At 47.0% G+C, this 12,466-nt stretch overlaps 1 protein-coding gene across 1 annotated transcript; it reads right to left on the reverse strand.

Annotated features, from left to right (window-relative positions):
• Nucleotides 1-1,238: 1,238 nt before the first annotated feature.
• On the reverse strand, nt 1,239-12,038 carry Cd180 (CD180 molecule). The gene is made up of 3 exons (XM_004666110.2): nt 11,808-12,038; nt 7,737-7,903; nt 1,239-3,145 (listed from the first exon to the last, which is right to left on the reverse strand). The coding sequence occupies exons 1-3, from the start codon at nt 11,898-11,900 to the stop codon at nt 1,420-1,422; spliced, it is 1,986 nt and encodes a 661-aa protein (XP_004666167.2). The 5' UTR covers nt 11,901-12,038; the 3' UTR covers nt 1,239-1,419.
• Nucleotides 12,039-12,466: the final 428 nt, after the last annotated feature.

Here is a 12,466-nt window from a genome sequence, read left to right on the forward strand (position 1 = left end):
CCGGCTCAGGGAGACTGTGGGCCCTGGGAAGTCCCACGCTGTGACGTCTTCTTCGTCTCTCTGCATTCAGTGGCTGTGTCCCGGCCAGCACTGTTAGAACCTTCGCTGACCCTCCTAGACTCTACAGCAGCCGCTCTTCACTAAGCCAGCCTCGTTAAGTGAGTCTCGGATTGTGCCTTGTGTTCCGTTGCGAAGGTGCTCTGGAGCATTCTCCAAGAGGAGCAGGCTCTGGAGGGCCAACCAGGGAACCAAAACCACCATTCATTTCTCCATTCCTGGGGCAAAGAGGTCCAGGGACTGCAAACACTCAGATGACAAAGCATTTTGGAGCCCAGCCCCCATGTAAAGCTGATTCTGCAACCAGCCAGGAGAAGGGAGCCTCCTGGCTACGGGATGAAAGAAGCAAATGAAACCCCAAACTTTGAGGTGAAGGGGTGCTTTTCTGATTTTTGTGCTCTGGGGTATTTTAGAGGCCTTAGGAACTTAAGAATTAAAGGGATTAATGGAGTCTATTTGAGAGTAGAATTCATTTCTTAATCTTTTAAGGGCATTGTATTTTCTTTTTCTTTTCTTTTTTCTTTTCTTTTCACTTAACCTAAGCATTGAGAGTTTGTCCTGGATTAAGTTTCCCAAATGGCTCCATTACTGAGAACTCAGCCTTGTACAAAATGTCAAGGCTGCAGGAGAAAGAGTTTCAGGGTGGGGTTGGCCCCCAAATTGTCACGTTGGGGACACAGTGATCTTTCAGGGACAAGGTGGAACTGCTGCAAGAGATGCAGTAAGTGGAGGGCAAAGGACCTCAGGGATGTCCCTTTCCACATGAAGAAGTGGTCCTATTGGTGCTGGAAAGAAGTGACCAGAGTGCTCAGCACTGCAATATCTCTATCACACCTTCCAAGGCTCAGGTCCATTGCGGAAGAGGGGGCAGAAAGAATGTAAGAGCCAAAGGAAGGGTAGGACTCCTTATAACGTGCTTCCCTCAGACACAAAATGGCCTGGATATCCATGACCTCACAGTGCCTGACACTACCTACACAAGACCCTCATAGCAGGAGGAAAAGATGATGACATCAAAATAAAATAGAGACTGATGGAGAGGGGGAGGGGATATGATGGAGAGGGAGTTTCAAAAGGGAAAGCGGGGGGAGGGGGGTATTACCATGGGATATTTTTTATAATCATGTAAGTTGTTAATAAAAATTTGAAAAAAAAACACAAAAAAACAGAAGAGGCCCTGTGTTTCGCAGCAGCTCGTGGCTCTTGAGCCCCAGTCTATAGTGTGGGAAGAGGAGGAAGTTCAGAGAAGCACAACGATTCCCACCCAGCACCTCTGGCCAGTCCTCTAACCGCCAGCAGATGACACAGGGTGACTCTGCTAATCACCTTCCATTCCTCTGCCTTCTCTGGAAGTCTCCAGCACTAAAGGTGTTGGTATTTCCATCTGAGAAAATATCGCGTTGCAAAAATGAACAGAATGACAAGCAAGAACAGAAATACAATGAGAAGGAAAAGGCCCACCGCTGTGATCCCACAGGAGACTGTGACATCAGAAATCCTGGCCCCCCTCAGGGACGGGGGGGTGGCACACCGCATCTCCTCCGTGTCCTCGAGCTTCGGCATGTTTTCTTTGCACCATGTTAAAAACTGGATGTTTGAACAGGAACAGTCCAGGGGGTTATAACTTAAATTAATGGTGCTCTGCTGAGACAAGATGCGGAGAACACGGGGCGAGATGAGAGAGATGCTGTTGGTGGCTACATTGAGGTAAATCCCCTTGAGATGGCTGAGAGCCTCGATGCTAGTGGATGTGAGGCTGTTGTGGCTCAGGTCGACGTGACTCAGCGTCTCAAGTCCTCTGAAAGCCTCCTGGTGTATGGAGGACAGAGCGCAGGAGGCTAAAATGAGAGTCTCCAAGGTGCGCACCGTCTGCAGAGGGTTGGCCTGCGGGATGCTCCCGTCTGCAAAGTGATTACCCTGTAAGTTCAGATGCCGGAGACTGGGCAAGCCGTCCAGCAGCCGCTGGTTGCCGAGGTCAAGGAGGCAGTGGGAGAGATTCAGAACCCGCAGGAAGGGGAGGTTCTGGAAAGGACTTTCTGGAACACGAACGCGTAAATGGGTAAATGCCAAGTCCAGGAGTTCGAGCCGAGGACATGCCTTGAACGCCTCTGTCTGGAGGCCCAGAGGCTCGTTGTAGCTCAGGTTCAAGCTTTGCAGGTGGGACAGGTTTTGAAGTTGCCGATTGCAACAATCCTCCTCGATATCATTGTGACTCAAGTCCAGCTCACGGAGATTTTCTAGCTTCTCCAAACAGCCCACGCCAAGGTGAAGTCGCTTCATGTTGCCTTTGAGGTGCAGGTGTGTGAGGGAGGGGAAATTAGCCGCTTGGATTTGACACAGGTCTTCAAATTTATTTGCGCTGAGAACTAATTTCTTGAGCGAGTTCATGGTCTCAATCCCAGCAGGTAATTCCGCCAGGTGAGTGGCTGTCAAATCCAGCTCCTGGAGACCCGAGAAGCACTGAAACGTGGCAGAGGAAAGCTCCGAGAAATGATGCTTCTGCAGGCTGAGGCTCTGCACAGACATGCCACAGAGCCCCTCCAACGTGGCCCGGCTGAGGTGTTGATCATCCGTGTCCACAAACGACCCCAGCCAGAGAGATTGAACTGTTGAGTTCTGCAGACCCCTGAGTATAAGCGACACATCGAGGCTTCCTCCAAAGTTCAAGCTCCCGAAGACGGTTGACCTGAAGGCCCCAGGTTCGATTCCTCTGATGTCATTGCCGTTGAGGTTGAGGCTGAGGTTGGTGGCCTGGTGCAGAGAGCTGGTCTCGTCTCGAGACAGGTAGCGTATGGCGTTATTCTGGAAATCCAGGATTTGCAGCTTCTCTGTCGGGAAGTCTCTGGGGAGCTGAATGGAGGAAATACGGTTGCTTCCAAGATACAAACTTTCCAAGTTGTCCAGATTGTGCACTGGGAGAAACTCAAGACTGGTGATCCCTGTTTGGATGAGGGACAAGTGCCTCAAAGACTTGGGTCCGCTGAAAGCTCTTTCCGTCAGAAAGATCAGCGGATTCGCAGTCAATACAAGCGTGCTCAGTTGATGGTGGCTTTGAAAAGTGTCTTCACGTATCCAGTTAATCTGGCACCTTGAAAATATAATAGTACTTAATTTAAAAAAAGATAGAAAAAGAAAAACCACACCACTATAGTGCCATGAATTGACAATTCCATAATAATATGCATTATTTCTTGAAAATCAAACAGTAGAGGTTTCTTCTATATCCACAGATCCACAAGTGACCAGGTGAATTAATGAACAGATTCAATTCAAAACTCTGATGGGGCTGCAGAGATAGCTCAGTGGTCAAAGGTGCTTGCTTACACAGCCTGATGGCCCAGGTTCAGTTCCTCAGTGCCCACATAAAGCCAGAGGCACAATGTGGCGCACACAGCTGGACTTCATCTGCAGTGACAAGAGGACTTACTTGATGTGCTGCTCCCTCATACTCGCTTTTGCTCTCTCTAATTCTTTTTTTAAAATTTTTGTTCATTTTAAAAAATTTATTTATTTGAGAGCGACAGAGAAAGAAAGAAGCAGATAGAGAGAGAGAGAAAGAATGGGTATGCCAGGGCCTCTAGCCACTGCAAACGAACGCCAGACACATGTGCCCCTTTGTGCATCTGGCTAACGTGGGTCCTGGGGAGTCGAGCCTTTAATGGGGGTCCTTAGGCTTCACAGGCAAGCACTTAACCACTAAGCCATCTCTCCAGCCCTCTCTTTAATTCTTAATCTCTCTGTCTCTCTCTCTCTCTCTGCTTGCAAATAAACATAAATATATATTTAAAAGCACTTGATCTGGGCGTGGTAGTGCATGCTTTTAATCCCAGAACTTGGGAGGCAGAGGTAGGAGGATCACTGAGAGTTCAAGGCCAGCCTGGGACTACAAAGTGAATTCCAAGTCAGCCTGGGCTAGAGTGAGACCCTACCTTGAAAGACCAAAAAACCCCAAAAACACAAAACAACAATAACAACAGTAACAACAAGAAAGGAACACTCTGATTTACAATTTATTCCAGATATCTTGTTCTTTTAAATTAAACACTCAGGGTTTTTGCTGCTTTGTGTGTGTTCTGAGATTTTTGTTGTTGTTTGTTTGTTTTGTTTTTCTAGGTAGGGTCTCACTCTAGCTCAGTCTGACCTGGAATTCATTATGTAGACTCAGGGTGGCCTCGAACTCATAGCGATCCTCCTACCTCTGCCTCCCGAGTTCAGGAAGTAAAGGCATGCGCCACCACAACCGGCATGTTTGTTTTTGATGCTATGAGGAAACATTAGTGCTTTCCTCGGCTAAGTCAAACAATGAGTGACTAATAGCATGAAAAATACCATGTTGGGGGCTGGAGAGATGGCTTAGCGGTTAAGATGCTTGCCTGTGAAGCCTAATGTCCCAGGTGCAATTCCCCGGTACCCATATAAGCCAGATGCCCAAGGTGGTGCATGCATCTGGAGTTTTTTGCGGTGGCTGGAGGCTCTGGCATGCCCATTCTCTCTCTTTCTCTCTCTCTCCCTCTCTTAAATAAATATTTTAAAAAATTTTGTTTAAATGTGTGGACTTTTCCTGGGCACATGTGAATAAACATCTATTTACCCCAAACTGGGTATCAATGATAGGCCAAAATGTCTTCCTCTGAAGTCTAGCTTGGAGAACCAATGAGCTTCACCGGGGTCACCTGGACCACAGAAGTCTCCTCCTCCAACACTAAAGGCTGAAGCCCTTATCTATCCCCACGCAGGAGCGGGCCTTCACGTGTCTAATGTGCTCTCTGCCTCCACCGGCGAATGTTAATGGGCCTGATCTTGTGAGGGTCTGCTTTGGGTCATCACAGCTGCTCCGATTTCAAAACAGCAATGGCATTGGAGAGATGGCTTAGTGGTTAAGGCACTTGCCTGAAAAGCCAAAAGTCCTAGGTTCAATTCCCTAGTACACACATGAGCCAGATGCACAAGGTGGCACATGCACTTGGTGTTCATTTGTGGCAGGAGGCTCTGGGGAATTCATTCTCTCTCTTTATGCCTCTCTATCTCTCTCTAATAAATAAATAAATAAAATATCAAGACAGCAATGGCAATAAAATAAAATAAAATAAAATAAAAAAATGGAGGGCAGGGTTCCACAACATATTAGTAATACATGATAGGCAATATATGATATGTGTAATAGACAATATATGTAATATATCAATGTGACTCTGTACCATCTTGGGCACAATTCAACCTTTACTGATTGGGGGGCAGTGCTGAAGATTTAACCCAGGATCTAAGCACACATTCTATTGTTGTTTTTCTATTTACACTTTTCTTTTTTCCCCACTTCTTCTAATTTTTTTTTTTTCTGATACACAATCTCATGTAGCCTAGACTTTCCTTGCACTCAGTTGAGGGTGACCTTGAACCCCTGATCTTGCCTCCACCTCCTGAGTGCTAGGATTACAGGTACATACCTCCACACCCAGCAGGGCTATGCTGCAGGCTTCCTTCTCTTCATCAGTAAGTATAAAAACAATGACAACTAGCCGGGTGTGGTGGTGCACGCTTTGAACCCCAGCACTTGGGAGGCAGAGGTAGCAGGATCGCCGTGAGTTCGAGGCCACCCTGAGACTGCATAGTGAATTCCAGGTCAGCCTGGGCTAGTGTGAGACCCTACCTCAGAAAGCCAAGAATAATGATGATGACAACTTTGAAACACTATGGCATGTCAAATGATTTACGTGAAACCCTCCTTTTGAAGTACAGAACAACAGTTCTCAGAACACCAATCCCTGCATTGCGTCTAGAAGAGCTAGTGGCTGGGAGAGATGATTCAGCATTTCAGAACAGGAGGAGCTGAGTGTAATCCCCAGCGCCTATGTAAATAAATAAATAAATAATAAATAAATAAATAACAGGCATAGCCACATGCAGGTCTTAACCCCAGTGCTGAATGGGCAGAGACAGAAAGATTGCTGGGGCTCCCTGAAAATCTTTGAGCTCTGGGTTCTATGACAGATTTTGTATCAAAGAGCTAAGGCAGAGGAACAAAGACATCATGTACCCTCCTCTGGCCTCCACACCTGTGTGCCCAGGGTGAGTGCACTTGCACACACATAAGCATGCCAAAAGAAAATAATAGGGGCTGGAGAGATGGCTCAGCGGTGAAGGTGCTCGCTTCCAAAGCCTAAGGACCCAAGTTCAGTTCCCCAGTACCCATGTAAAGCCAGATGCATCTGGAATTTGTTTGCAGCAGCTGGAGGCCTTGGTGCACCCATTGTCTCTCTGCTTGAAAATAAATAAATAAAATGTAATAAAAAAGAATTTGGGCTGGAGAGATGGCCTAGTGGTTAAGCACTTGCCTGTGAAGCCTAAGGACCCCGGTTCAAGGCTCGATTTCCCAGGACCCACCTTAGTCAGATGCACAAGGGGGCACACGCATCTGATGTTCGTTTGCAGTGGCTAGAGGCCCTGGCATACCCATTCTCTCTCTCTCTCTCTCTCTCTCTCTCTCTCTCTCTCTTGCTCTCAAATAAATAAATAAAATAAACAAAAAAAAATAAAAAAAAATACTGGATTACACACATGTATGTAAATAGACGTATGTGCACACCCACGCATGTTGATGATTTTCCCATGTAACCTCTAGTAGGTGGTAATGTTCCCCCAGGCAATCTTCCAGTGATGCATATAGACATGAACCCGTACTGGGGATGGGCGTGTTCTCATGGTCTGCTCTGTTCCCAAGGCCAAAATGGAGACGCTGAACAGTTTAAGGAACGCAGATGCCACCAAAAAGCCAGGCCTCTGCCCCCTCCCTTGACTTGCACAAGCTGCAAACCCTTTTCTTTTCACCCCTCTCTTATTCATGATGCTTCTGCCCCTTGTTTCCTAAACACAGGCTTGGCACGCAAACGCAGTCTGCAGGTTGAAATAATGGAGCTCTTTACCACCTCCACATAAATTAAGAGAAGTGTGTATGTGTGTGTGTGTGTGTGTGTGTGTTACCTGAAATTTTTTCTTAAATAGCATCACCAAGCAACATCCTACGATGCTAAAATGGAGTATAACATGGCATCTAATTAAGTAACAGATTAATCTGCATTTTTGCCATCAATATTGCTTAGAACTTCAAACACAACACCACTGATGTAAACTAGTTTGGGGACAGTGTTTTCCTCTTCATTAATTGGTGTTTATTTAAAATACATTTTAAACATCTCCATCACACTTTTCAAGGCTCAGGGTCCATTGCAGAAGAGTTGGCGGGAACAATGTAAGAGTCCAAGGAAGGATAGGACTCCTTACAATGCACTCTTCCAGACACAAAATGGCCTGGATATCTGTGACCTCACAGTGCCTGACATTACACAAAACCAGTATAATAGGCATCATGACATCAAAATAAAAGAGCTACTGATTGAGAGAGTGAGGGGATGCTATAGAGAGTGAAGTTGTGAAGGGGAAAGTGTGTGTGGGGGGGTAGGGAAGTATCATGGTTTATTGTCTATAATTATGGAAGTTGTCAATAATAAAAAAATTAAAAATCAAAATTAAAAATAAAATACATTTTTCCTGCATAGAGATATTTCATAGGGAAACCTCAGTGAACACACAGGATCAACAGCCCCCAGAGAAGATTCTGGAAACGATTTGGATACTCGCGGTGGTTTTACTTAAGCAAACGTCGAGAATACACCAGTACATACCTGGTTAAATCTAAAAAGGTGAGATTTAGGAGTCTGCCGAAGGTTGTATTCTGAATTACAGGTAAGAAATTAAAACCGAACTCCAAAACCTCTGTTGAGTTCGGTAGAGTGTCAGGAAGCTCGCTGAGACCTAAATGTTCGCAGCTGTATGTTCTGTTGACTTCTCTCTGGTGGAGAAAACAATGAAAGTAAGTCAGTACTGAACTCAGTCCCTTGATTCTCTAGCAAAATCGGATGTGCTTTGAGCAGCAATCGCCCTTGAACCTTTACCAAACATCACACGCTTACAAAAGCACAAACTGACTCACGTGCAATCTGACTCACGACAGTTTTCGTAAACTCCATGAGCAATCGTCTTAAAGACTATCCCTCGTAAGAAGGATCCAAGTAAGGCAGTCAGGAAAAGACCTTCCTAGACTGTCGGAGAACTTTGCATAAGGGCCGGGCTTAATGACAGTCAGAAACTGTGCATGTTGGATGGACTTGACATTATTGAGGAAAGGGCAGAAAGGTGGGAAGGTGCAATTTTAGGTGTTGCCTCCCCACAGAGACGGAGTGGTGCATCCAGGACCCTGCAGCAAATACCACCAACTTCAAAGGGGAGGCCATCCACGGCAGGAGGCTGGGGAGACGCTACAGAGAAGTAATAACATAATAATAATAGCATAATGGCATATGACCAGCTCTATGTTCACACAGTTCCATTCACAATTAATAAGTTTTTTTTAATTGCAAAAGTATGCATATTGATAGGAGAAGACTGGTAATAAGCTGGGCCATGGTGGTGCACTCTGTAAACTCAGAACTCAAGAGGCAAAGTCAAGAGGGATTGGGATTTCAAGGCCAGCTTGTGCTAAGCAGTGAGTTCAAAGCCAGCACAGACTATACAATGAGACCCTTGAGACGCTCTCTCAAAAACACAAAGGCATGGCTTAGTGGTTAAGGCATTTGCCTGCGAAGCCTAAGGATCCAGGTTCGATTCTCCAGGTCCCACGTAAGCCAGATGCACAAGGTGGCGCACGCGTCTGGAGTTCATTTGCAGTGGCTAGAGGCCCTGGAACACCTATTATCTCTCTCTCTCTCTCTCTCTGTCTCTGATAAATAAATAAAATAAAAATAAATCTTAAGAAAAAAACCCACAAAGGCAGTTGGGCATGGTGGTGCACGCCTTTACTCCCAGCAGTCAGGAGGCAGAGGTAGGAGGATCGCTGAGAGTTCAAGGCCACCCTGAGACTACAGAGTAAATTCTAGGCCAGCCTGGGCTAAAGTGAAACCCTACCTTGAACACCCCACCCCCACCCAAGAAAAGTAATGAATAAGTAAACAAGAAATAAATAGGTCTTGGGCTGGAGGGATGGCTTAGCAGTTAAGGTGCTTGCCTGAAAGCCAAAGGACCCAGGTTCGATTCCCCGCAGGACCCACATTAGCGAGATGCACAAGGGGGCACACACATCTGGAGTTCATGTGCAGTGGCTGGAATCCCCAGCACGCACCCATTCTCATTCTCTCTCTCTCTCTGATTCTAATAAATAAATAAAAAGAAGAAAGAAAGAAAGAAATAGGTCTATCTTCCTATCACAAATGACATGGGCAATTAACTGAAATAAACACTCCAAGGGTATAGTCAGCTATACGAAGAAAGTGAAATGTTCCGCTGAACTACTGACTTGATTTTAGGGAAATGGTGCTATGAAAAAAGTGGAGGGAGAGAGAAGACAGACCGGAGAGGAGAGGAAGAGTGAAGAGAGGAGAGGACCCTAGACACTAGTGCTCAGCTAATCTCAGGTCCCAGGGGAACGCCTGGAACCTGTCCCCCGTCATATGCACCCACAGACTCACTGGAGGCCCCACAGAGCCCTCCCCCCCCATCTCTAGATCAACAGCCCTGGCACCAAGTTTCGAGCTGGCTTGCTGGAGACAGGCTGAGGCTCTCGAGAGGCCACCATTTACATTCCTTCCTGCTCTTCCCCGTCTCCTGCTTAGAGGAGGGCTTTGCATAGGCACGGTGAGCGCGCTCACCTCGAGGAAATCCTGTTGCCTTCTATGCTTTGACAACATTAAAACTGTCACTGGTGAAAATGCCATATTTATATTTCCTTGTAATTTATTCTTCACTTTTATAGACCCGAAGTCCTCCAGGCGCTGTCACAAATCCGCATAATGTCCTCGGGAAATGCGCACTTTGCATTTAAAGCTTAGATTTGGTTGACTGGTGGGGTAAGGCACGTTACCGCGCTGTCCTTGTTGCCCATGAATGTGGGCCACCAGAGAGAGCCTGCCCCACACAGCTGCAGCCCCGTCCTTGCTAAAGCGCCCGTGAGCTTGGAGGAGACGTCTTTCTTCCCTGGACTCCATTGGCATAACTGAATTCACCTGTGCTTGGAGACAGGGGGATTTTGCCAATCTGCCTGGCTATATCCTGGCCCTACAGCAAGAGGCTTGAGCTGACAATTCCCTCCCTCTTCTGAATACCTACATGCTCATGACACCAGAATTGTCCCAAGTCTCAGCCTCTTGTTTACTGTACTAAAGGGATTCAGAAAGCTGAGGTTTCAGCAATGGACCCTGCTGACTGAGAACAGAGGGAAAACGAGGAAGGCTGGAAGTGAAGAAGCTCTGGTTTCTTAAAAATAGTTTTTTATTTTTATTTATTTATTTGAGAGAGAGAGAGAGAAAAAGAGAACGAGAGAAGGGGTGCACCAGGGCCTTCAGACACTGCAAACAAACTCCAGATGCATGTGCCGCCTTGTGCATTTGGCTTTATTGTGGGTCCTGGGGAACTGAACCTGAGTCTTTTGCTTTGCAGGCAAGTGTCTTAACCACTAAGCCACCTTTCCAGCCCTGTTCTTTTAGAGAGAAACCTGCTTTGCCCTCTCCTCTGGTAGTTTCTTTTCGGGGCCTAACTCTAGTTCTGTTCTTTTTTTTTTTCTTTTTCAAATGTTTTCGCTTTTTTAAAAATTATTTTTATTTATTTGAGAGAGAAAGAGATTGAGAGCAAGAGAAAATGAGCACACCAGGACCTCTACTCACTGAAAACAAACTCCAAACACATGGGCCACCATGTGAATCTGGCTTTATGTGGGTCCTGGGGAATCGAACCTGGGTCCTTTGGCTTGGCAGGCAAGCGCATTAACCACTAAGCCATCTCCCCAGCCCCAGTCTTGGCTTTGACTTGTGTCCTTGTCTGGCAGGTATTTGCCTTGAGTTCTAGATCATTCTCCTGACCTCTTTCCAGCTCCTGCGTCAGGATCTTACTGGTCGTGCCTTGGTATTCTGTCAGCCCCAACCCCGGAAAGCAAGGCACCGAACCGCGCAGGCCAGCCACCGTCTTTTCTACCTGTGGCTTTTGTCCAGAAGCTGTTGTAGTGTCAGCCACTTGCCACGGTCAGTGGTGGTAGAAGGAAGGTTGGAACCTTTTAAGATGGCAGGAGACTGACTCCCTTCTCCCTCCTTCCCTTCAAGACAGTCTCACAGGTTGACAAATACTGTGGTGGTCCACAGTAGAAGATAGCAATTGGGTCGATTCTCAGACTTTTCTCCTATGGGCTAGTCCAACAGGAGAGGTGTCCTATTGAAGGAGACACTTGTGACTGTTTAAATGTTTCAAAACCTTTTTTTTCCTTTTTACTAATCTTTTTTTTTTTTTTTTTTTTTCCAAGGCAGGGTCTCACTGTAGCCCAGGCTGACCTGGGAATTCACTAAGGAGTCTCAGGGTGGCCTCGAACTCACGGCGATCCTCCTACCTCTGCCTCCCAAGTACTGGGATTAAGGCGCACGTCACCATGCCTGGCACTTTTTTTTTTTTTTACTAATCTTTACACCAAGAGCCTGGAAATCAAAGGATGATTTGGCAGTAGTGGGAACATGCTGGAATGGGAGATAGTCAACATCCCCCAGGTTAGGAGACATGTTTTAGGGGACGTCTACTCTTTGCAATAAAACCCTGTGGCTCTCTCTCCTTATCCCCTTCAAGACAGTGAATTTTGAAATGCCAAGGCTTAGATGAGCCAGCATGGTTCACTCTCAACATTTTCACTGTCGGCTGGTTAGGGACAGACAGCTTGGACCCACCTCAGTGCACATCCGATCAGAGGAGGCGATGGCTTCACAGCTGGCCAAAATCAGCACTGCCAAGAAGCGGCAGCCGACATCACGGGGAGCCATCCTGGGGTCGGGAGAGTGCGCAGGGAGAGCGCCCTGAGGCTTGGAGCTGGCCAAGGGAGTCACGCTTTGATAGCCTCGGCGGTGTGGCTGGCACAGAGGTGATCTGGGTGATCTTGGACCAGAAATACTGGTGACTGCTCAGCATTTGTGGCTCTGTGCTGAGGAAAAAAAAAAAAAAAAAAAAAAAAAGGGAAGTTCCTTTTGCATACCAACCATTTGGGCCAAAAATAACTAAGACCCTGCGTCCGGGTGGTACAGGGCACTTCCTGGCACACACGAGCGGGTTGTGCTGCCCTCCAGCCTCTCATGTGAGGCTTTCTGCTTGCTCTAGGCCAGCTCCGAGCGCAGTCCATTCCGCCACCAGTGTGGAGTCCGCGTCCGCTGTCGATGAGGGACGCTGCCTTTGCGTTCGAGGCCACTCCGCTAGCTGTCCCCAGGAGTGACCCGAGGAAGTCTGGGGTGTGCAGGAGTGGACGGGGGAGGGGCCGCGGAGCGGGAACTGAGCGGAGAGCTCTAGCCAGTGCCTGGACCACTTCTTCCTCCTTTAAAAAAATTAATGTTCTCAT

This window comes from Jaculus jaculus, chromosome 20 (genome assembly GCF_020740685.1).
Source record: "Jaculus jaculus isolate mJacJac1 chromosome 20, mJacJac1.mat.Y.cur, whole genome shotgun sequence".
NCBI classification, from domain to species: Eukaryota; Metazoa; Chordata; class Mammalia; order Rodentia; family Dipodidae; genus Jaculus; species Jaculus jaculus.